This window comes from Mobula birostris, chromosome 6 (genome assembly GCF_030028105.1).
Source record: "Mobula birostris isolate sMobBir1 chromosome 6, sMobBir1.hap1, whole genome shotgun sequence".
NCBI lineage: Eukaryota > Metazoa > Chordata > Chondrichthyes > Myliobatiformes > Myliobatidae > Mobula > Mobula birostris.
In genome coordinates this window covers 49,910,667-49,936,396 of record NC_092375.1, presented here as the reverse complement: position 1 = coordinate 49,936,396, position 25,730 = coordinate 49,910,667, and the positions used below count along the sequence as shown (strand labels likewise).

Here is a 25,730-nt window from a genome sequence, read left to right as displayed (position 1 = left end):
ATGTGCCAGAGTTATTTACTGCAGGAACACCTCTCCTCACCAGTCGTGCTAATGTGGCAATATTAATATTCATTGAGGAGCTCGAAGGAATGTTTTGCCTATAGTGATGAGAAAATAAGAGCATGAATATCCTACTTAGTGAGAAGGATTAAGGAAAACCCAAGCCATTATACATACATGCAATGGACAGTAGAATGACTATAGTGAGGGTAGGACTGTTCAGAGATAAAAGAAACAACATATGCCTGTAGTTGGAGGAGGTAGGGGAAGTCCTTAAACTGAAAGGTCTGCAGATAGATAAATCACCTGAACCAGATAGTCTGCACCCTAGGGTTCTGAAAGATTGTGGAAGCATTAGTAATGATCTTTTAAGAATTACTAAATTCTGGAATGGGCCCACAGAATTGTAAAATTTCTAATGTCACTGCACTTTAAGAAGGGAGGGAGGCAGAAGAAGGGAAAGTATAGGCCAATTAGTCTGACATCAGTGGTTGGGAAGATGTTGGAGTTGATTGTTAAGGATGTGTTAAGGGACCAAAGGAAATGTTGTTGTGCATCTTGGCAGACAAAAGCAAATGAAGCAGAATATAGTTCAACAGGAACCCAAGAGCGCTGTTGGGTTGGAGTAGGTGAAAAGGAACTGAATTTACTGAGGTGTGTAATACTGTTGAGAAGGTGACAAAGCAGTAATGGTGTTGGGATTGAAATCACCTGGAACTTGTAAATGGCTTCCCATATTCCGACTCAGCCGTGGACGACTGCAGGTCTTCTTTTGGAGCTGTTCTGAGCCCCAGCGGTACCCATGGGAGATGATCATGTTAACACACATTCATCAGAGAAGCCCTCAGAACAGCCTTTCGGGAGCGGTTAAACCACTCATATAGGCCGTTGGACTGCGGGTGATAAGCTGTGATGTAATGTACCCTGATGTCGAGGGTCTGGGCCACCGCAGCCCAGAGGTCTGAAATGAATTGAACTGCAGTCAGGAAACATCAGATGGGCTACCAAACAGAATAACCCGGGTGCTGATGAAGATCCGAGACACGTCTGCGTCCATCATCGATGCTAGGGGGATGACCTCTGGCCACTTGGTGGTTGGGGGGGTGGGGGGAGAGAAGAGGACCAGTGAGGTCAACATTAACATGATCAAACCGTTAACTCAGGACCTCAAAAGGTAGCAATGGTGCCTGAACATGACAGTTAATTTTTACCCACTGGCACTCCACACAGGTACGTACAATCATGCACGTCCTTTCAAAGGCCATGCCACATGAACTTTAGTGCAACCAGTTTCTGTGAAGCCTTCTGGCCTAGATGCAAGAGGAATCAAAAACAGTCCGCCTCCATTGTGTGGGCACTATGGGGTGAAGGCGACCAGTTGAGACATCAGGAGAGAAACCCCAGCTCCCAAAACTTGATGTTAAGACAACCGAAGGCCCGAGACTGCTGTTCAGTAAGCCTGGACCTCTGGGTCTGCAGCTTGGTAGGCTGCTATTCCTGCACAGTTAACCCTGTTATGTATGGCCTCAACAGCTGGCCGTGAGAGGCAATTGACCATAGCATTAGTTTTCCTCTTGATATGTTGTTTAACAGTCCTGAATGATATGTAGGCCAGTTGGCTTTGCAAACCATGGAGCTGGTATTTTGGCCATCGCATGCATGAAGACTTTGTAAGAAAACACAAATATTGGATAGCCAAATAGACTGACAAGTTCATGGACAAACGTGCTGAACTTTTGGGGTGGGGGGCATAGAGCTGCCACCAAAAGAAGGTGAGAGGCTGCCACACGCCTCTGACCAACTGCTCTTGCACAGCATAGTAATGGCTATGGGTGCACTGGACAGCAGGTGCACCAGTAGCATCACATTGGAAAGAGCTTGTTTGGTATCATCAAATGTCCTGGTCTTGTCTGCTGATCAGCACATGATTGGGGGTATTGTCTTTAAGCACACTATACAGGGAAAGCATAAGTTGGGCAACTCATGGAATGAAGCGGTGGTAGAAATTCACCATGCCTAAAAACTCCTATAGTTTTTTTTAGCAGTGTGAGGCAAAGGGAAACCTGTAATAGTGGCTACTTTTGATGGGAGGCGTTTTTGCACCTTCTGCGGAGATGCGATAACTGAGCGAGTCAGTGATTGACAACCCAAAATGGAATTTAGCAAGGTTAATAATCAACCCATGTTGACTCAAGTGCTCAAAGTATGCGGAGACGAGATACATTTTCGGATTTGGACGTGCTGGCGACAAGCACGTCATCCAGGTAAACAAAAAGAAAATCTAAGTCCATCAGCCATTGGAAGTCTGTTGCATTTTTCAGCCCATGTCGCATGTGCAGAAACTCAAAAGCCAAGTGGGGTTATCACAGCCATTTTGTGAATGTCCTCTGAGCATACAGGTACCTAATGGGGAAAAAATTTACTTTCAGCTAAACACGCTGAAAAGACTTGGATGTATGGAACTGGGTAACGATCGGGGATGTCGAGGCCTCATTAGGCATCAGTAATGCTGCTTGGGTGGCAACCACCATCAGACTACATAGAGGGGTGAAGTCCAGGGACGATTCAACCGGCATTCAATGACAGGTCTTTCCACATTCACAAACTCAGCCCTCGTGGTTGCCAGCTTTTCTGGGTCAGTGTACACATGTGGGCAAGGATGGTGGGCCGGTTGAAGAAATGTGATGCTGAACCCCATATTTTGTGACAGTAGTGGAGAACGTGGGCTTGGTGAGGTTTGGGAATTTACCCAGCGGTGAAGTAAACTCACATGTGGGAGTGCTTGTGGTTGACAGAGTTGTTGTGGGGAACTTACTGGGGGAGCAGGTTAACGACCCAAAGTCCTTGACATTGACAAGCCAGCAGTTCTTAAGATCAACTGATAGTCCTTGGGCACACAGGGAATCTGCACTGAGCATCGGTTTAGCCACTTTAGCCAGGACGAAGTAACATCACCCACTGAAAAGGAGCATCACCCATCATGTCCTGTAAGTCTGGATCCAGCTGCCATTGGTGGCCTCCAGTGAGGCTTCATCACTCTTTGCCTTCTTATTAATAGGCAATAGTGGCAGTGCACTCACTTGAGCACCCATGTCATACAAGAAGTGTCACCCTGAAAGGGTGTCTGTAAGTAATAGTAGATGACCCTGGCAGCTGGAACCTATGGTATTCACAAACCTCTGATGTCCCGATGCACTGGCACTGTTGAAGTTGCAAGGCGGTCGGCACTTCCTAGCATTCATACTAAAACGAGTATGGTTAAAAACTGGCCTGGAGTCGCCTGGTTCACAGCCGCAGGTGTTCTTGTGTTGGGAGCCTTGCTGATCAGGTTTATTGAGTAGAGAAAGGAGGAAGAACGATGCACCACTGCCTAGCTGAGTGTAGACCATCAGCCATATTAAACAAGCTCCCTTTAGTACTTCATGGGTGTATCAGCGAGACCTATGCAAACTTCATCAGCCATTTGCTGCATGAAGAGTTCTTTAAAAATAAAAGAAGGACTGTGATTTCCCAGGAGAGAAGCATATGGTCCATTGGCAATGGCTTTGCAAGTAGAGCAACTGTTTAGCATGCTCAGACTTCGATAGTCCAAAAGTTTGTAAAAGGTGAGTTTTCAGTGATTGGCATTTATTATATTCAGGCAGGTGTTCTATTCGACTCACCATTCTTGCAGCCATAGAGTTGCTGAGTGATGCTATTGCGTAGAAGTATTTGGTGTTGTCTCGTTTTCTGGGTGTGTCAAGGCCAAGGACATGACAGATGCTATGGCATCTGTTGTAGAGCAGTTCTGTCAGTAAACCTATTGATTCGTGTCCAATGAGGTAGGAATAGAATTTTTAATATGTTGCATTACCAGCCATTCAAAGCACTTCATGATGATTGGTGTCAGTGCCAGTGGTAGTCTTCAGTTCTGAAGGTGTGGAGTTCTTTGGTAGAGGGATATTGGTGACTGACTTGAAACGTGCAAGGACATCAGCCTGGCTGAGAGATGTGTTGAAGAAGTTTGTGAGCTGGTGGGCACACATCCCTGAATATTCAGCCTGGGATGTTATCTGGCCCGGCTGTCTTACATGGGTTGACTCTTGGCAGAGTCCTTCTCATGTCTGCTGCTGTTACAGGCTGGCTGCTTACCTGGGAGGGGCGTTGTAGCTTTCATGGCCAGTGTTTGTGTTGCATGCCTTGAATAAAGCTTGCATTAAAGTTGTTTAGAGCATCAGGGAGGAAGATGTCACTGGTACAGTCAATGCTGTTTTTCTTTACGTAGTCAGTAATGCCCTTGCTGCCCAGCCATGTACTCTATTATTAGACAGGTGTTCCTGAATTTTTGTGCATAAGCGGTCTTTGTGCTCTTGATGCCTAAGATGAGACTTCTCCTAAGATGAGAACTGTTCTGTTCCCAGAGATGAAGTCAGTGTCCCATGCTTTAGGTAGGGAGTACACCTCTATGTTCAGCCGGAGTTCGGAATAACCTGGATGGGGAACTGAAAGGGTGGGTTACTAAGTTTACAGATGACATGAAGGTTGGTGGTGTTGTGAATAGTATAGAAGATTGTCATAAGTTACAATGGGACATTGATACAATGCAGAGCTGGGCTGAGATGTGACAGATGGAGTTCAATCAGGAAAAGTGAACTGATTTACATTGGAAGGTTGAACCTGTAAAACTCCGGTTAGACCACTGTTCAGTTCTGATCATCTCATTATAGTTCGGACAAGGAAGTGTGAATTAGACAGCATATCTTATGAAGATGGGTTGAGCGAGCTCAGGCTTTTCTCTCTGGAGAGGAAGAGGGTGATAGATGTAGAAGTTGAGAGTTGACAGTCAAATTTTTCCCAGGGTGGAAATGGTTAATTTGAGGAGGCATAACTTAAAGGTGTTTGAAAAATGTAGGGGGAATGTCAGGTTATGTGTGTTTTGCAGTTGTAGGTGCATGGAACACCCTTTCAGGGGTGGTTGTAGAGGCAGATACATTAGGGATATGCAAGAGACTCTTAGGTAGGTACATGAGTGAAGAAAAATGGAGGCTCTGTAGATGGGAAGGGATAGGTTGATCTTGAGAGTATATTAAACAGTTGGAAACTCATTGTGGGCTGTACGGTTCTGTGTTCAATAATGTCAAATTTCCACATAACATTGATGTTGGAAGTGAACATGGAGATAATGTTCCCATTGTTGGATATTGTGGCAACATTGACTTCAGTAAGACCTTTAACAAAGTTTCACGTGGGATTCTAGTCCAAAGGGCTTGCTGATGTAATCCAGACACCCATGTTCAATCCTGACATTGTGTGCTGTGTGAATGGAGTTTGCATATTCTCCTGTGACTGCATGGGTTCTGTCTTAGTACTATGGTATCTGTGCAGGATGGCAGTTAATTGGCCACTACAGATTTATCCTGATGTGTAGGCAGGTGATAAACATCTGTGGGTATTTTGTGGGAATCTGGGGGTTTGGGAGGTATTAATGCAAAATGGTAGTTGTTGGCATGCTCCTGTTCTTATGCTGTATCTTAGTAGGCAAATCAAATCCAAAATGGGCTTGATGTTGTAGCAGTCTGCAGTTGAACACAGTACACTTATCTTCTGCTGAGGGAACACTGGAGGACAGCACCAACTGCATTATGGATGCCATGGACCACTCGGCTCTCTTTTCAGATTCTTCTCCAGCCTTTGACCTTATCCACCCACCTGGCTTCACCTATCACTTTCCAGCTAGCCTCTTTCCACTGTCCCCCACTACCTTTTTATTCAGCCATCTTCCTCCCTTCTTTCTCAGTCCTGAAGAAGGCTCTCAGCCTGAAAAATCGACTGTTTTCTTTTCCATAGATGCTGCCTGACCTGCTGAGTTCCTCCAGCATTTTTTTTTTGCGTGTGGCTTTGGATATCCAGCATCTGCAGACTTCCTTGTGTTTATGCTTGACTAATGCCAGTGGCATCCTTTTGAGGAGAGAAGACTTGTGTTCTCAATTGTTGTGTCACTTTTTATACAGTAATCTGAGGCTACGTTCGCATTAGACCGGATAATTTTGAAAACGCCGGTTTGGAGGGCGTTTTAGAAAATCTCCATTTTCGGGGGAGGAAAATGCCGTTTCAGTGTGGACGGAAGGTCAAAATGAAGGGAAAAAGTTTTGGTTACGGATTTATCCAGTCTAGTGTGGACGTAGCATGAGGAAGTGTACTTGGGATGTTATCACTTACAACTGTACTTGCACATTACACCTTTCAGTAACAGTTATTGTTGGTCAGACACTAAATGGAGCTGGCAGATGTGTTTGGAATCTGGCAACCGATGTACACCTGATCCTGTGGATATTTTGTAAAGCAGTTCAGTATTCATTAAATGATTCTTTAATATTCATGGAGGAAGTGTAGAACTGATCACCAAAAAAAATGTTCAAATGGATCTTACGAAGTATTGATCTGATTATTGCAGTGCAAAATGGTTCTTTGATTTGCTCATGATGCATCCCATGTCCTTGACGTCTGCAATATTTGGATCACAATATTCTTGAATGAACTGCCCTTGTATGCTTCTGTTTTAATATTTGTAGCTAGAACATCTCCAGCAATAGCATTGCTTTCAAAAATACAAACCCCAGAAAAGGGCCAAGTATTGATTCTTAGGAGGATTTAATCTACAAACCCCATTTCCAGAGAAGTTGGGATACTTTCCAAAATGCAATAAAAACAAAAATCTGTGATATGTTAATTCACATGAACCTTTATTTAACTGACAAAAGTACAAAGAAAAGATTTTCAATAGTTTTACTGACCAACTTGTATTTTGTAAACACACACAAATTTAGAATTTGATGGCTGCGACACACTCAACAAAAGTTGGGACAGAGGCATGTTTACCATTGTATTTTGTCCATTCTTGCTTGATATAAGACTTCAGCTGCTCAACGGTCCGTGGTCTCCGTTGTCTGATTCTCCTCTTCATGATGCGCCATACATTTTCAATAGGAGATAGATCTGGACTGGCAGCAGGCCAGTCAAGCACGCGCACTCTGTATCTACAAAGCCCTGCTGTTGTATCCCGTGCAGAATGTGGTCTGGCATTGTCCTGCTGAAATAAGCATGGACGTCCCAGGAAGAGACGTCGCCTTGATGGCAACATTTGTCTCTCTAAAATCCTAATATACGCCTCAGAGTCGATGGTACCTTCACATACATGCAACTCACCCATGCTGTGGGCACTGATGCATCCCCATACCATCACAGATGCTGGCTTTTGCACCTCTCGCTGATAACAATCTGGATGGTCGTTTTCATCTTTGGCACGGAGAACTCGACGCCTGTTTTTTCCGAAAACTAGCTGAAATGTGGACTCATCTGACCACAGCACACAGTTCCACAGTCTTTCGGTCCATCTGAGATGAGCTCAGGCCCAGAGAACTCGCTGGTGTTTCTGCATAGAGTTGCTGTATGGCTTCCTCCTTGCGTAATACAGTTTCAAGTTGCATTTCTGGATGCAGCGACGGACGGTGTTGAGTAACAATGGTTTTCCGAAGTACTCCCAAGCCCAGGTGGCTATAATTGTCACAGTAGCATGATGGTTTCTTAGGCAGTGCTGCCTGAGGGCTCGAAGATCGCGCACATTCAACAGTGGGTTCCGACCTTGCCCTTTACGCACTGAGATGTCTCTGAATTCTCTGAATCTTTTCACAATATTATGTACCGTAGATGTTGAAAGACCTAAATTCTCTGCAATCTTGCATTGAGAAATGTTCCTTTTGAACTGACTAACAATTCTCTCTCGAATTTTGGCACAAAGGGGTGAGCCACGACCCATCCTTGCTTGCAAAGACTAAGCCTTTGATGGATGCTACTTTTATACCTCACCTGCTACCAATTAGCCTGCTTAATGTGGAGTCTTCCAAACCGGTGTTACTTGAATATTCTGTGCACTTTTCAATCTTATTTTAACTCTCTCCCAATTTTTGTTGTGTTGCAGCCATCAAATTCTAAATTTGTGTATGTTTACAAAATACAATTAAGTTGGTCAGTAAAACTATTGAAAATCTTTTCTTTGTACTTCTGTCAATTAAATAAAGGTTCACGTGAATTAACATATCACAGATTTTTGTTTTTATTGCATTTTGGAAAATATCCCAACTTTTTTGGAAATGGGGTTTGTAGATTAAATCCTCCTAAGAATCAATACTTGGCCCTTTTCTGACTGAATTAGTCAGGTTCACATACTCCATTGATATTTCCCCTACCTGAACATTGATTTGGGGTTGAAACTTAGTTCTCAACTTTTGTTCAATCTAGTTGTTGTAAAGAGTGGCTACTTCCATTTCTATTGTTTTGCCACCCTCCACCCCTACTGTAAAGCATCTTCAGCAGAAAACTTCATTCTTGTGCAATTTTGCAATAATACTTAATCCAATGCTGACCAACTGGTCTCTTGACCTTATTTCTAATCCTCAAACTTAAAAGTTATTTGCTAAAACCATTCACTGTCTTTGTGTAATTTAACCCTGCAAATATCTTGCAATTTAAAATTTTTCTCTTCTCCATTTCACCAAGATACAACCACTGCTTCATTCTCTGGGATTTCTTCTTTGAACTGTAACCCATCTCTTGGAGATTTTTTCCACTATCATTTCATTAATTTCAAAAGCATTGTTCTCTGATGATGCCACTTGGCACTTTGGGATACTTTGTTGCATTAACAGAGCTCTTAAAAACTGTAAAAGTAACTGTAATAAACTGTGTCAAATATTTAGTTCAGATTTTCTAATACTATATTTTTAATAGAGCCTAAGAGCAATTTAAAGTGGGTGTCAGTTTGTCTTTAAATTCCAAAAGTAGCCAGCATTGTGTGCAGAAGCAAAAAAAGTCCCTCAACAATTTGTGACTACAGTACATTCTAATGTACTTGTAGTTTACTGATTATTAAACAGGAGTAACTTGTATTTATCTCAGTTTGCAGATGATGTGTTTTCTATTTATAATGAAAATGCTTTGATTGAGTTACTGACTGTGAAGATGTTTGAAGCTCCTCTGATAAGAAAAACTCGCTCTATCCTAGAGTCTCCATCCATAGTAAGTATTGTGTACAAATGATTCCCTCAGTCAAATTACTTTCATACTGTTTAAATTTGTATCTGATGTTAAAGAAATTGTGACAATATTTGTTTTGTGAAGAACATGCATATTTAACAATTTTTAAAACATTGAAATAATTCTGGTTACAGTTTGCTTAAATGCATGCTAGATTTTGCTTAAGAACAAAATTCAATAACAATAGCATGTTATTAACCTACTTCTTATATTTTTTTTTGGTAGAGCAACCCAGGCAGTCCCTATGGTTTGGCCTACAAATATAACTATAACTATGCTGTTGTGTTCAATATTGTCCTCTGGTTGATGATAGCCCTTGCTTTATCTGTGATCGTCATTGCCTATAACCTGTGGAACATGGATCCTGGTTATGACAGTATTATCTATAGAATGACAAGTCAACGAATTAAAATGGAATAAGTTACTTCAAAATCCAAAAAGTCGTAACAGTGAAAATGTAAATTTCTAAAATTCTAGGGAAAAAACTGGAAACCAACACAATTGGAATTTGTTTTTTCTTGGAGTATTCCTTCATATTGAGTAATATGTACAATAGTTTGTTATTGTTATATGGTGGCTATTTTCTGCAGCTCTGATTAAATTAGATGGTCGTGAATGATCTTGACTATTTTTCCATTGTGATGGTGGGGAGGAGGAAGAAGGGCATACAGGTTGGAAGTAAAATCAAGGAAGATTAGATTTTGAATGCCTTGACTGAACCTGGATTACTGCAGAATATAGTGGAAGTTGATTATACCTAATGTTCAATGTAACCAAGAAAAACATGTTGCAAAGAATTTCAGCTAAACATATTCACAACACGAAAATTCAGCATACAAAACTTGATTTAAAATTCAGCCTGTAACTTTATATGATTCTGCACTTTTATGATTTTATCACAATTTAGCCAGTACTTAAACATTTAATGAGCTCGTCAAATTTTACCTTTACAGTTAATGTTACTCCGCTCAAATACAGATTCTACCGTTGTAATAGATAGAAGTATTTAATTTCCATTATTTTTGTCTTTGTAAATGGCCTTTGCATTTTATTTTTAGTTTGATTTGTTTTGTCACTTTCACTGTTTCATTGTAATGGATGGATTTGCAAGTTTTAGCCACAAATGCACTGCAAGACTTCACTTTCATAGTTTGTGAATGTGGTATGATGTAAACTATTATTCTTGAATGGTCTATTATTTTTGTGGTCTGTGATCATTGCTGCATTTTGTATTCCAATAATTAAAAGCTACATTATGTAAAAGTGATTAATTCTGCTATTTATGAATGTCTGTTACATAATGTTAATAAAGAAATTTCTGTGTGAACCTGACACTGGCTAAACCATCTATTATATAATCTAGTTTATACAAGTTTCTAATAGTCATAGTTACAAATTTCACTTTTTATTGTTGTATAGAAATTGTTGGTGCACCATAATCTGGCTATTTTAGTCAGTTGTACATGGACAGCTACAATGAAAAACTTACCACATCACAGGCACATAGTATCAGCTAAGCAGCAATCACAAGAAAAACACATTTTTACAAAAAAACACATAACAAAAGTCTATTTTAGTGCATAAGGTCATAGAGCTACTCAACTGTAGCAGTGCTATTTTTGCCAGTTGGACCATTAACTGGTTGAAGGGATGTAGTTGCTCTTAAATGTGATTGTGTGGTATTTAAGGTTCCTGTACCTCCTGCTTGCTGGTAGCTGTGAAGAGATGGCATGCCCAAGAACACGGGGATCTTTGATTATATGTTGCCTTCTTGAGGCCCAATTGTGAGAAGGGGTGTGCCTGTGATGTATTGGGCAGCATCCACTACACTCTGCAGCTTCTTGTGTTTCTGTACACTTGACTCACCTTGCAGACTATGCAATCAGTCAGTGCTTTCAAAAGTACATACGTTGCATAAGTTTGTTCAAGTGTTTTCTAACAAACTTAATCTCCTAAGGAAAGTGTGCTATCATCTTTACTTATTGCATTTGTGCTGGCCCAGGACATGTCTTCCACTATGTCAACACCCAGGAATGTGAAGCTGTTGATTCTCTATGTTGCTGATTTCCCCCAAATAGACTGCCAAGTTTGCTCTGGTTAGCTGACTCATCATTACCTGTGATTCATCCAACAGTGGTGTCACCTAAAATTTAAAGACTGCATTGGAGCTGTGCTTAGCCACACAGTCGTGCATATAGGAAACAGAACATGGGTTAAGTATGCACCTTTGGGCACACCTGTGTTGATGGTCAGTGAGATGTCATTAGCAAGCCTCACTGAGATCTACCAATCAAAATCAAATATCCCATTGCAGATGGAGGTACAGAAGTCTAGATCTGACGCTTGATGATGGATTGTGTTGAATGACAAACTGTAGATGATGAACCTGACATACAAGTTTCTGTTGTCCAGATGATGCAGACCAGTGAAAAGCCAGAGAAATCACATCGGCTGTTGACATGGAGCAGATCCAGGTCATCTCCAAAGCAGGAGTTGATTCATGCCATAATCAACCTCTTAAGAACTTAATTACAGTTGATATGTCACCAGACAGTCCTCATTGAGGCAGGCTCTTCTTGGGACACTGGTACATGTCTTTTTGAAGCAGGGCATAGAAGTGAGAAGTTGAATGTGTCCATAAATATTCTAGCCAGTTGGTCCATGTGGATCTGCAGTATTTGGCCAGGTGCACTGTATGGACCAGACTTTTTGTGGATTCATCCTCTTGTATATGTGGACATTGGCCTCAGACCCGGAGATGTGGGGGTTCATGGGTATGTCCCATAGTTCTATTAAAATATGCATAAAAGGCATAAACTCATAGTTAATCCCACATTTACTCTACAGAATATAGTTCAATAACATCGACTCCCTTTTTTTTTTTGCTTTCTGTCCAATCTAACCTTGAATATCCTTTAACATTTTGTGAACCCCCATAACTGATGAATTTCTTTCGATCAAGTATCTTCTTTGCTGCCAGGGTCCAGGATGTCACAGAGTGGTGATAAAACATTCTCAAGGGGGAATTGTTTTGTATGTTAGCATAAATAACATAGAAAAAGGGATGAAATCCTGTGGTGTGAATAGGAAGCCTGGGAATAAGTTAAGAAGCAGAACCTTGAGTGTCATAATGCCTCAATTACTTCCATTGCCACGTTCTAAAAAAAGGTTAAGAATAGGAGGATATGTTAAGTGAATACGTGGCTGAAAAATTGTGTGGGCTGCAAGGATTCAGGTTTTTTGGACCATTGGGATCATCTTCTGGGGCTAATACCTGCACTGGACAGAGACCAATATCCTGGCAGGCAGAGCTGATAATGCTACTAGGGTGTGTTTAAACTAGATTAGCAGGGAGTGGGATCACAAACATCAGAGAAGCTAAGGAAATCCTGGAAAGTGATGTAGAAGTCAGGCAGGAGAATGGCCAAGAGTAAGATAAGTCCATTAGATTAATTTGCATTTATTTCAATGCAAGAGGTCTGACAAGTAAGGCAAATCAACATATGGCTTTGGATAGCTATGTGGGATAGTTATATTACACCCGTTTCAGAAACATGGGTGGGGGGAACACGACTAGCAGCTTAATGTTCCAGCATACAGGTCTTTAGATGGGATAGAAGCAGAGGAGAGAGCGGGGAGAAACATTTTTAGTTTATGGGGAATGTTACAGCAAAAAAAGAGGTGAAATTACAGAAATATTATCCAGTGAGGCTTTATGAGTGGAAATGGAGGAGGATAATCACATTGGTGGGATTAAAATAAATGTGATTGGCAATTGTGCAGGATTTAAGAATAATAGGGTGCTTTAACTTTTTATAATGTATATTGAGATACACATTGCTGTACATGACCAGTGACCCAGGTTCAGTACCCGCCACTTCCTGTAAGGAGTTTGTGCATTTCCTCTTGGTGCTCTGGTTTCCTCACACAGTCCAAGGATGTACCAACTGGTAGGTTAATTGGTCACATGAGGGCCTATTATGCACTGTACCTCAATAAATAAATAAAACAAAAAAAAAACAACAAAATAGGCAGGATACTGGACAATGAGGAAAGTTATCAAAAATTACGGGGGGGGGGGGGTCTCCATCAGCTGAGGAATAGCAAATAGAGTTTAATTCAGATAAGCACAAGGTGTGGCATTCTGGAAAGTCAAGTCCAAGTAGGACTTTCAGTGAACAGCAGGGCCCTGGGGAGTATTGTCGAACAGAAGGGCTTTGGAGTACAAGTACATGGTTCAATGAAAGTTTATTCACGTGTAGAGGGTGGTCTGATAGAATCATACAGTACAGCAACAGGCCTTTTGGTCCACAATATTCATGCTAACCATCGAAAGCCAATCTACACTAACCCCAGTCATTTTGTCTACTCTTCCCTGCCTTTGTGATTCACACAGAAGGCTTTTAGCACATTAACCTTCAAAAGTCAGGGCACTGGTGACAAAAGCTGAGAGAATATGGTGCAGCTGTAGAGGATACTGGTAAGGCAGTATAGTAGACAATGAGGAAAGTTATCAAAATTTACAGGGGGATCTTGATCAGCTGAGTAAATGGGGTGAAGAATGGCAGATGGAGTTTAATTCAGTTAAGTGCAAGGTGGTGCATTTTGGAAAGTACTGTGCTCAGTTTTGGTCGTCTTGCTAAGGGAAAGACATTATTCAACTGGAAACAGTGCAAAAAAAAATTAAAGATGCTGCCAGGGCTTGAGACTGAGTTATTGGAAGAGGCTGGACAGACTAGGACTTTATTCTTCACAGTGCAGGGAACTGAGAGGTGATCTTATAGAGGAATATAAAAATTGTGCAGGGCATCAATAGGGTGAATGCATTCAGTCATTACATGTTGGGGTATCAAGAACTAGAGGGCATAAGCTAAAGGTGAATGGTGAAGTATTTAAGAGAAACTTAAAGGGCAACTGTTGTTTTGCTTAAAACGTGGCAGCTATGTGGAATGAGCTGCCAGAGGAAGTGATTGAGGCAGATATAATAACAACTTTTAAAAGATAGTTGGACAGGTACATGAATCGGAGCTCCAATACTGTTGTGAAAGGCATTTTCTTGTATGAGACATTATTCTACTTTTGTACCTAATTTTAAACTATCAATATTCTTCTTACAGCATGCAGCATGAGGCCATAGGATTTCATTATCTCATTACTAAGTCTAGAGATAACTAAATTTTATTACCCAATGTATCAACTCTGCTACATTGATTATCTGGTGAACACGTGTACAGACTCACACAAAGATGACACTAATAATTTTTTTAATCTGAATTTACCTACTATCAGCATCATTTTCATATCCCAACACAATTTAACAGGTGTCACTAGAATGCTTGGACACCTAACCATTTTCAACTACTATCTTAAATTTTGCTTTAACTGCTATGCTTTTCCCATATAACCATTTTTAAATCTAGATCATGAAATAGTTTTTGCACTTTAATCATTTTTAACCTGTCTTCTCATGAAATTTTATAGCTAGCCATGGTCAAACTGATATTTAAATATTTATTTTATTGTAGATTCAAACCAATTGATAACATCTCTTGCAGTGATAGTAAATCTCTTGCATTTCCATCCCACAACTCATTCTTCAGTACTATTATTGTAATGGTTCCCATTTAATCTGAGTTCCTTTAACACATACACAATACTCATTTCTCTGACATCGAGTAAATCACTGTTTTTTCTATCTTTGCTAAATATTGAATCATCTTTATTTTTCATTTGTTTCTAGCCAGTTTCTGTCTTTCTACAAATATCTTCAATTAGCCCTAGTTGATGGACACTAGTTCCTTTACAATTTGTCTTCCTCTCTGTTCCAACAAAGTTGATCCTAATGATTACCCTTTGCTGTTTCAGATCTTGTCCCAAATACCGTGTTCAGTGCATTCAATGGCAGGACATTCCCACAGTTCAGCGGGGTTGTTACACCTCCTCACTGAGGTTTTGCAAAGGTTCTTAAATTTTATTTTTGCCTTGTGTACCATGTAATTTTTTTTTAAAACTTCTTCGAGTGCAAGAAGGGCGAGACTGCGCAGGCGCGTGACGTCAACAGGACCGCGCAGAGAGTTTAAAAAGGAGACCACCCTTACCTACCTACTACAGGTAAACGGGAGGAGGCGAGCGCGAAGCACCAACTCTTTCTTCCCCCCCCCCCCCCCCCCCCACTTTCGCGAATCGGCCCGGACAGACAGGAACAGCAGGGCTCTCACAGCTAACGGTACGAGCTAATGGTTTAAAAAGTTCGTCTGTTTGGCGAGGTAAGTGGGTGAGTAGACTTATTTTTCCTGTTTCATTCCTGTAGAACTAGATAGCATGCCTGCAGGTTTAGTGCTTTGTTCAGGGAGTGGGATGTGGGAATCCTGGGAGACCTCCAGCCTCCCTGATGGCCACATCTGCGCCAGGTGCACCGAGATGCAGCTACTCAGAGACCGTGTTAGGGATCTGGAGCTAAAGCTTGATGACCTACTGCTTATTAGGGAAAGTGAAGAGGTGATAGACAGGAGCTACAGGGAGGTAGTCATCCCTAGGCTACAGGGGTCCGAAAACTGGGTCACTGTCAAGAGAGGGAAGGGAAATGCCCGGATAGTGGAGAGTACACCTGTGGCTGTCCCCCTCAGCAACAAATATCTTGTTCTGGATGCTGTTGAGGGGGATGACCTGACAGGGGACGTCCACGGTGACCGGGTCTCGGGCACTGAGCATGGCGCTGTTGTGCAGGAGAGAAGGAGGGAGAAGAGGAAGAGGAATGCGGTAGTTGTAGTGGATTCCATAATCAGGGGAACGGACAGGAGATTCTGTGAGCCTGATAGAGATACCCACATGGTGTGTTGCCTCCCAGGTACCAGGGTACGGGATGTCTCAGATCGGGTCCTGAATATTCTAAAGGGGGAGGGTGAGCAGCCAGTTGTCCTGGTACGTGTTGGTACCAATGACATAGCTAGGACAAAGGAGGAGGTCCTGAAGAGAGATTTCCAGGAGTAAGGAAGGAAGCTGAGAAGCAGGACCTCCAGGGTAGTATTCTCGGGATTGCTACCTGTGCCACGTGCTAGCAAGGGCAAGAATGGTAGGATCAGGCAGATGAATACGTGGCTGAGAGACTGGTGTAGGGGGCAGGGCTTCAGATTCTTGGATAATTGGGATCTCTTCTGGGGGAAGTATGACCTGTTCAAAAAGGACAGGTTACACCTAAACCCGAAGGGGACCAATATCCTGGCGGGAAAGTTTAATAGAGCTGTTAGGGAGCGTTTAAACTAATTTGGCAGGGGGATGGGAACCGGAATGACAGAGTGGAGGAAGGGGAAAACAGAAATAAATCTGAGATAGTGAGCAGTAAAGATGCCAGGAAAGACAGGTGATGGGGCAAATTTGTAGCCATTGGGATAAGCTGCAGTCAAATAAATTTGCAGTGAAATCAAAGCAAAAAGTATCAAATACTGGTCTTAAGGTGTTATACTTAAATGCCCGCAGCATAAGGAATAAGGTGGATGATCTTGTCATACAGCTACAGATATTGTATGATATTGTGGCCATCACTGAGACCTGGCTAAAGGATGCATGTCTCTGGGAGCTGAACGTCCAAGGATACACGGTGTATCGGAAGGATAGGAAGGTGGGCAGAGGGGGAGGCGTGGCTTTATTGGTAAGAAATGATATTAAATCATTAGAAAGAGAGAAAATAGGATTGGAAGGTGCAGAATCTTTATGGGTTGAGCTAAGGAATAGCAGGGGTAAAAGGACCCTGATGGGAGTTATTTATAGGCCTCCAAACAGCTGCAGGGATGTGGACAACAAATTACAACTGGAAATAGAAAAGGCTTGTCGGAAGGGCAGTGTTATGATAATTGTGGGGGATTTTAACATGCGAGTGGATTGGGAAAATCAGGTCGGCACTGGATCTCAAGAGAGAGAATTTGTAGAATGTCTGCGAGATGGCTTTTTAGAACAGCTTGTTGTTGAGCCCACTAGGGGATCGGCTGTACTGGATTGGGTATTGTGTAATGAACCGGAGGTGATTAGAGAGATTGAGGTGAAGGAACCCTTAGGAGGCAGTGATCATAACAAGATTGAGTTCACTGTGAAATTTGAAAAAGAGAAGCCGAAATCTGATGTGTCGGTATTTCAGTGGAGTAAAGGAAATTACAGTGGCATAAGAGGGGAACTGGCCAAAGTTGACTGGAAAGGGACACTGGCGGGAAATTCAGCAGAGCAGCAGTGGCTGGAGTTTATGCGAGAAGTGAGGAAGGTGCAAGACAGGTATATTCCAAAAAAGAAGAAATTTTCGAGTGGAAAAAAGATGCAACCGTGGTTGATAAGAGAAGTCAAAGCCAAAGTTAAAGCAAAGGAGAGGGCATACAAGGAAGCAAAAATTAGTGGGAAGGCAGAGGATTGGGAAGTTTTAAAAACCTTACAAAAGGAAATCAAGAAGGTCATTAAGAGGGAAAAGATTAACTATGAAAGGAAGCTAGCAAATAATATCAAAGGGGATACTAAAAGCTTTTTCAAGTATATAAAGAGTAAAAGACAGGTGGGAGTAGATATAGGACCGACAGAAAATGATGCTGGAGAAATTGTAATGGGAGATAAGGAGATGGCAGAGGAACTGAATGAGTATTTTGCATCAGTCTTCACTGAGGAAGACATCAGCAGTATACTGGACACTCAAGGGTGGCAGGGAAGAGAAGTGTGTGCAGTCACAATTACGACAGAGAAAGTACTCAGGAAGCTGAATAGTCTAATCTCCTGGACCAGATGGAATGCACCCACGTGTTCTGAAGAAAGTAGCTGTGGAGATTGCAGAGGCATTAGCGATGATCTTTCAAAAGTCGATAGGTTCTGGCATGGTTCCGGAGGACTGGAAGATTGCAAATGTCACTCCGCTATTTAAGAAGGGGGCAAGGAAGCAAAAAGGAAATTATAGACCTGTTAGCTTGACATCGGTGGTTGGGAAGTTGTTGGAGTCGATTGTCAAGGATGAGGTTACAGAGTACCTGGAGGCATATGACAAGATAGGCAGAACTCAGCATGGATTCCTTAAAGGAAAATCCTGCCTGACAAACCTATTACAATTTTTTGAGGAAATTACCAGTAGGCTAGACAAGGGAGATGCAGTGGATGTTGTATATTTGGATTTTCAGAAGGCCTTTGACAAGATGCCACACAAGGCTACTTAACAAGATAAGAGCCCATGGAATTACGGGAAAGTTACATACGTGGTTAGAGTGTTGGTTGACTGGCAGGAAACAGAGAGTGGGAATAAAGGGATCCTATTCTGGTTGGCTGCCAGGTTGGTGTTCCACAGGGGTCTGTGTTGGGGCCGCTTCTTTTTACATTGTACATCAATGATTTGGATTATGGAATAGATGGCTTTGTCGCTAAGTTTGCTCACAATACAAAGATAGGTGGAGGGGCCGGTAGTGCTGAGAAAACGGAGAGTCTGCAGAGAGACTTGGATAGATTGGAAGAATGGGCAGAGAAGTGGCAAATGAAGTACAATGTTGGAAAGTGTATGGTTATGCACTTTGGCAGAGAAAATAAACGGGCAGACTATTATTGAAATGGGGAAAGAATTCAAAGTTCTGAGATGCAACGGGACTTGGGAGTCCTCGTACAGGATACCCTTAAAGTTAACCTCCAGGTTGAGTCAGTAGTGAAGAAGGCGAATGCAATGTTGGCATTCATTTCTAGAGGAATAGAGTATAGGAGCAGGGATGTGATGTTGAGGCTCTATAAGGCGCTGGTGAGACCTCACTTGGAGTACTGTGGGCAGTTTTGGTCTCCTTATTTAAGAAAGGATGTGCTGACGTTGGAGAGGGTACAGAGAAGATTCACTAGAATGATTCCGGGAATGAGAGGGTTAACATATGAGGAACTTTTGTCTGCTCTTGGACTGTATTCCTTGGAGTTCAGGAGAATGAGGGGAGACCTCATAGAAGCATTTCCAATGTTGAAAGGCATGAACAAAGTGGATGTGGCAAAGTTGTTTCCCATTATGGGGGAGTCTAGTACGAGAGGGCATGACTTAAGGATTGAAGGGCGCCCATTCAGAACAGAAATGCGAAGAAATTTTTTTAGTCAGAGGGTGGTGAATCTATGGAATTTGTTGCCACGGGCAGCAGTGGAGGCCAAGTCATTAGGTGTATTTAAGGCAGAAATTGATAGGTACCTGAGTAGCCAGGGCATCAAAGGTTATGGTGAGAAGGCAGGGGAGTGGGACTAAATGGGAGAATGGATCAGCTCATGATAAAATGGCGGAGCAGACTCGATGGGCCGAATGGCCGACTTCTGCTCCTTTGTCTTATGGTCTTGTTATGGTCTAATACTGAATGGTGCCTCTTTCAAGTGTTAAATTGTGGAAGATGTGGCCTCCCCACTTAAGCTGACAGATTAATTAGGACCAACTTGTATGAGGAATTCATGGATTTCTTTAAAATTTTGACTATTCAATCAATTCCCTATGACAATCCACAGATAAACATCACAGATCCTTTTGTTTCTCCTTCAAGCTTATCTTGTTTCTTGGATTTGTTTTCACTAAGTTAACTTCTCCCACCAAACTGCTCCCCAACTTCTCCACTTGGATCCTGTCATTACTGATACTGCAAACTGTTCCACCCGTTGAAATGTCATCCTGTCTTTGATATCTATTAACCTTCTCAAAAAAATTATTATCCTTAGCCCCTCAAATTTTGCACTCTTCAATTTCCCTTTCGTTTCAAATCCTTAATCAAGCTGTAGCTTCCCAAAACGTCTTACTTTTCCAGAAGTTTCAGTTCCTCTTGTCAGTTAGGTATAGATGTCACATAATCAAATATCCTATTAGAAAATAACTAAATGGTATCCCAAGAAATAGCAATAAGGACAATCTAAATCAGTGCATCTTTCAGACTACCTCCATAACATCTACAGAATCACCAGCCACACACAACTGTAAGAAAATTGCCCACAAGTCTGCAGTGGTACCTTTGGTATCTCCTAAGCATATCTTTGGAATCTTCCTATTTTTATCCTTCATATCAGGATTATTTTCCACTTGTATTACATAAAACCACGTCCTCCTTGTCAGATAAGCTGTGACTGACATTGAGTACTGGATGAGCAAAAGCTTTACCCAATGTTGGGATGACAACAGCTTGCCAGCTCTTTCCAATCACAAGATCATTTCCCTAGGTATTTAGTTCACTCTTCTTCCTGGCATCTGAACATGGACAAAACTGTTGGCTCCCTCATTGTTTCAGTTGACCGGAAGAGAAGCTGAAGGTTGACCAGCTCTGTCATCACCAAGACCACATATTTACAGAACAACAGAAAAATAGAAAAACTAAAAAAAATGATATAGGTCCAACGAGTCAAATGACCACTTCCTCGTGTTATTCTAAGATTCTATGGACCACAAGGACAGGGAACTGTAATTACATATAATGGGACAAGTTCTACTCTGATGAATCTGTTAGGCTTCTATAACTATCTCAATATTTCATGATGAAAGACACATCAAAGTTGCTGGTGAACGCAGCAGGCCAGGCAGCGTCTCTAGGAAGAGGTACAGTCGACGTTTCAGGCCGAGACCCTAGCCCTGACGAAGGGTCTCGGCCTGAAACGTCGACTGTACCTCTTCCTAGAGACGCTGCCTGGCCTGCTGCGTTCACCAGCAACTTTGATGTGTGTTGCTTGAATTTCCAGCATCTGCAGAATTCCTCGTGTTTGTATTTCATAATGAAATCCACTTTTTCTTTATTTCCAGATGTTATTTTTAAAACAATAGTCCAAATTCTGTGGTGTGATTTTAAAATTCCTACATTAATACTCCAACCACTACAGGCCTATAATCCTTATCTGGTCCTTTGTTGAAATCACAGTTGAAAGGGATGTTGTAAAGTGTCGCTCAGCTTTCCCAAAATCCAAGCTGAAATGGCAAAAAGTCTATTTTGTGCTTATAGGGTTGGTTAATAAGAATGGGACACTTCAATGTGTCAGAGATTCAGCCTTTTTAAAAATCTGTTAGCATTAATAATGCTACCTTCTCTCAGTTCTTTAGTCAAGAGTCAGAAAACTGCACCAACAAAAAGTGAGGAAGAGATTAATAAGTACATTAACTTTGCTGTAAACGTTTGAAAGGTGAGGATCTGGCCAACTCACTTTAATATGATCAATTATGTAAAAGACAAGTTTAGCTGAAACGCAAGAATTAGTAGGAATAAATAACCATGAACCATGAAATATAGGAGCCGAAATGGCCATTTGGCCCATTGAGTCTGCTCCTCCATTTTATCATGGTTGGTTTATTATCTATCTCAACCCCATTCTCCTGCCTTATCCCCGTAAACTCTGATTCCCGTACTAATCAGGAACCTATCTACCTGTGCTTTAAATATATGTCCAATAATTTGCCTCCACAACCAAATCTGGCAATGAATTCCACTGGTTCATTACCCTTTGGCTAAAGAAATTCCTTCTCATCTCTGATCTAAAGGGATGTCCTTCTGTTCTGAGAATCTGCCTTCTGGTCCTAGATTCTCCCACTAAAGGAAACATCCTCTCCACATCCACTCTATCTAGGCCTTTCAATATTCAATAGGTTTCAAATGATAGAGATCCCTTCCTCATTCTTCTAAACTCCAGTGAGTACATGCACAGAGCAATCAAACACTCCACAAACGTTAATCCTTTCATTCCTGGGATCATTCTCATGAACCTCCTCTGAACCCTCTCCAATGCCAGAATATCCTTTCTTAGATATGGGGCCCAAAACTGCTTACAATATTCCAAATGCAGTCAAACCAATGCTTCATAAAATCTCAGGATTATATCCTTGCTTTTATATTCTAGTCCTCTCGAAATGAATGCAAACATTGTATCTGTCATTCTTACCACTGATTCAACCTGCAAGTTACCTTTAGATCTGCTGAGTTCCTCTAGCATTTTGTATGTGAACCTTTGGAGAATCCTGCATGAGGATTTCCAAGACACTTTACACCTCTGATTTCTGAAGTTCAAGTTCAATTGTCATTCAACCATACACACGAAACAGCATTCCACCAGGGCCAAAGTGCAAAACACAGTTCCCACAGTCACACACAGCACATAGCACATGTAGTTACAATAGCAGTAAAACGGTCACAAAGTTCGACATAAACTTATTATCAAAGTACATATATGTCGCCATATACAACCCTGAAATTCATTTTCTTGCAGGGAGTCAGAGTAAATCAGTCTTCGCTCTGAAAGACACTTGCAGTGTGCCAGATGTTGAAGGGTGTGAGGGAAGAAGGGTGTGCAGTTACTATTATAAAGAAGGTGCTCAAAAAGTTGAAAGACCTCAGGGTACATAAGTCACTTGGAACAGATGAACTGCACCCGAGGGGTCGCAGTAGAGACTATGGAGGCATTTAGTAAAGGTCTTTCAAAAATCATTGGTCTCTGGCATTGGAGCCAGAGCAGTGGAAAATTGCAGATGTCACTCCACTCTTTAAGAAAGGAGCAAGGCAGCAGAAAGGAAATTATAGGCCAGTTAGCCTGTCCTCAGTAGTTGGGAAGATGTTGGAGTCAATTGTTAAGGATGAGGTTATGAAGTACTTGGTGACAAAGTCAGCATGGTTTCCTTAAGAGAATATCTTGCCTGACAAACCTGTTGGAATTCTTTGAGATTACAAGTAGGATAGATAAAGGGGATGCAGTGGATGTTGTATATTTGGACTTTCAGAAGGCCTTTGACAAGGTGCCACACATGAGGCTACTTAGCAAGTTAAGAATCCGTGGTACTACAAGAAGTCTACTGGCATGATTAGAGCATTGGTAGATTGGTAGGAGACAGCAAGTGGGAATAAAAGGATCCTTTTCTGGTTGGCTGCCAGTGACTAGTGGTGTTCCGCAGGGGTCGGTGTTGGGACCACTTCTTTTTATGCTGTACATCATTGATTTAGATGATGGTATAGATAGCTTTGTTGCCAAGTTTGCAGATTAAGAGAGGAGAAAATCCAAAAATGTGAGATACAAAGGGACCTTGTGCAGAACACCCTAAAGGTTAACTTACAGGTAGTCGATGATTGCCAAATTTTGCAAACTTCTGAAAAAGTAGGGACACTGCTGTGCTTTCTTCGTAATGGCACTTACATGCTGGATCCAGGACAGATTCTTCAAAATGATGACACTGAGGAATTTAAAGTTGCTGACCCTCTCTACCTCTGATCCCCCAAAATGAGGTCTGGCTCATGCACTTCCAATTTCCTGAAGTCAATAATTATCTCCTTGGTCTTGCTGACATTGAATGAGAGGTTGTTAGTGTGGCTTCATTCAGCCAGCTTTTCAATCTGCCTCCTATATGCTGATTCATCACCACCTTTGATTTGGCCAATGACAGTGGTGTAATCAGCAAACTTAAATATGGCATTGGAGCTGTGCTTAACCTCATAGTCATAAGCAAGTTGAACAGTAGACTAAGCACACAGCTTGTGGTACACCTGGAGATTGTGGAAGAAATGCTGTTGCCAATCCAAACTGACTGGGGTCTGCAAGTGAGGAAATCGAGCATCCAGTTGCACAAGGAAGTATTGAGGCCTAGGAAGCTTATTGATTAGTTTTGAGGGGATTATAGGATTGAATGCTGAGCTGTAGACAATGAAGAGCATCCAGATGTTTGCATCTTCACTGTCCACATGTTCCAGGATTGAGTGAAGAGCCAGTGAAATGGCATCTGCTGTTGACCTGTTGTAACGCTAGGCAAGTTAGAGTGGACCTAAGTCACTTCTCAGGCAACAATTGATATGTTTCATCACCTATCTTTCAAAGCACTTCATCACCATGGATGTAAGTACTACTGGATGATAGTCATTGAGACAGATTACCACGTTCTTCTAAGGCACCAGTATAATTGAAGCTTGCTTGAAGCAGGCGAGTATCTCAGACTGCTGAGCATGAGGTTAAAGATATAGATAAACACTCCAGCCAGTTGATCAGCAAAGGTCTTTAGTACTTGACCAGTTAACCTGTCTGGGCTGAATGCTTTCCGTGGTTCACCCTCCTGAAGAATGCTCTCATGTCAGCCTCAGAGACTGAAATCACAGGGTCTTTCGGCCATGCTAACATACCTTCGTCTGCTTAAAGATGCCATACCTGCATGCTTGAGAGTTAAATCTGGCAAATCGTACAGAAGATTGTGAAATCGCTAGTTCATTAAGACTGTTCAAAAAAAAAAAACATTGCTTAAAGGTAAATTACAGACTGCAGATTGCAGTGAGAATAATACGTTAGAAGCATATATAGAGGTTTTGCCAGCAGCCTGCAACACATCACAGTGGTTTATCAACACTATCTTGACCAATCACAACAAAATAATGCAGCCCATGTGCCTGAGTGGAATGGCCTGTATATTAATGGTACACAGGATGTTATCCTGGAGCCATGTTTCTGCAAGAACAATCACACAACAATTCCTCATTACACGCTAGTACAGCTGTAGATGAACATAATTCAGCTTGTGTTCCACTGAGCGAACACTGGAGAACAGCACCAATGAGAGGAGCTAGCAGCCAACCCAGCAATAACTCCAGTGCGCCCAACCCAGCAATAACTCCAGTGCGCCCACCCTACCTCTGCTCTCTCCCACATCGCCTCCAATATCTCCACCCCGGGTGGCTGCAGCAGGTGATGCCATGGCACGAGGGCCTGGTCCACGCAATATCCAAGGCCTCGCATTACCCCTGCTGTTGGTCTTGCCAATCAACCAATGAACCGGATTTGCCGTATTCGACATTACCAATGCCTGACAGGGTGCTGCGATCACAAGAAAACTGTCAAAGACAATCATTTGCACCATTTGTTAGACTGCCTCTGATGCCCTCTTCCCTAGGTGGCTGTAGCAAGCGATGACACACTACAAGTCCAGCTGCCCAGCAACTTGCAAGTGTGGAAGACCTGCAATATTTGGTGCTCTTAATATCCAGCAGTGTCTTGCAATCATAAAAAAGACTTAAGAGACGGACACTTACACCACTGCGTGGACCTGCAAGGGTCATTGTGATTGAGCATGCCACCATCTTACTAGAAATATATACAGTACCAGAAATATTTTCTCTCCATTTAGAAAATAGTCTACGCCAAAATAGTTTATGCCTTTATTCTTCCTACCAAAGTACATGACCATACATTTCCCGACACTGTATTCCATCTGCCACTTCTTTGCCCATTCTCCTCATCTGTCTAAATCCTTCTGCAGACTCCCTGCTTCCTTAACACTATCTGCCCCTCCATCTATCTACGTATCATCCACAAACCTGGCCACAAAGCCAACAATTCTGTCATCCGAATCGACATACTGTATAACATAAAAAGTGGTCCCAACACGGACCCCTGCAGCACACCACTATCACTAGTAGCCAACCAGAAAGGTTTTATTCCTGCTCTTTCCCTCTTGCCAGTCTGCCAATCTTCCCTCCATGCTGGTATCTTTCCTGTAATATCATCTTGATTAGCAGCCTCAAGTGCGTCACCTTCTCAAACTCCAAGTAAACAACATCCACTGACTCTCCTTTGTCTGTCCTGCCTGTTATTTCCTCAAAGGATTCCAACAGATTTGTTGAGCAACATTTCCCCTCAAGGAAACCATACGGACTATGGCCTGTTTTATCATGTGCCTCCAAGTACCCTGAAACCTC

The 25,730-nt window shown here is 42.0% G+C and overlaps 2 protein-coding genes across 3 annotated transcripts in view; one reads left to right on the top strand and one right to left on the bottom strand.

Moving 5' to 3' along the window:
• atp6ap2 (ATPase H+ transporting accessory protein 2) overlaps positions 1 to 10,404 on the top strand; it is a 56,167-nt gene extending 45,763 nt beyond the window's left edge. The window contains exons 8-9 of the mRNA XM_072260471.1: positions 8,935 to 9,054; positions 9,298 to 10,404. Coding sequence (XP_072116572.1) covers positions 8,935 to 9,054; positions 9,298 to 9,492 — 315 coding nt within the window. The 3' untranslated portion in view covers positions 9,493 to 10,404. The remainder of the gene's footprint in view (positions 1 to 8,934; positions 9,055 to 9,297) is intronic.
• LOC140199044 (uncharacterized protein CXorf38-like) overlaps positions 10,108 to 25,730 on the bottom strand; it is a 64,004-nt gene continuing 48,381 nt past the window's right edge. For both annotated transcript variants that reach the window (XM_072260472.1, XM_072260474.1), the window contains one exon: positions 10,108 to 11,861. The gene's annotated coding sequence lies outside the window, so the exon portion shown is untranslated. The remainder of the gene's footprint in view (positions 11,862 to 25,730) is intronic.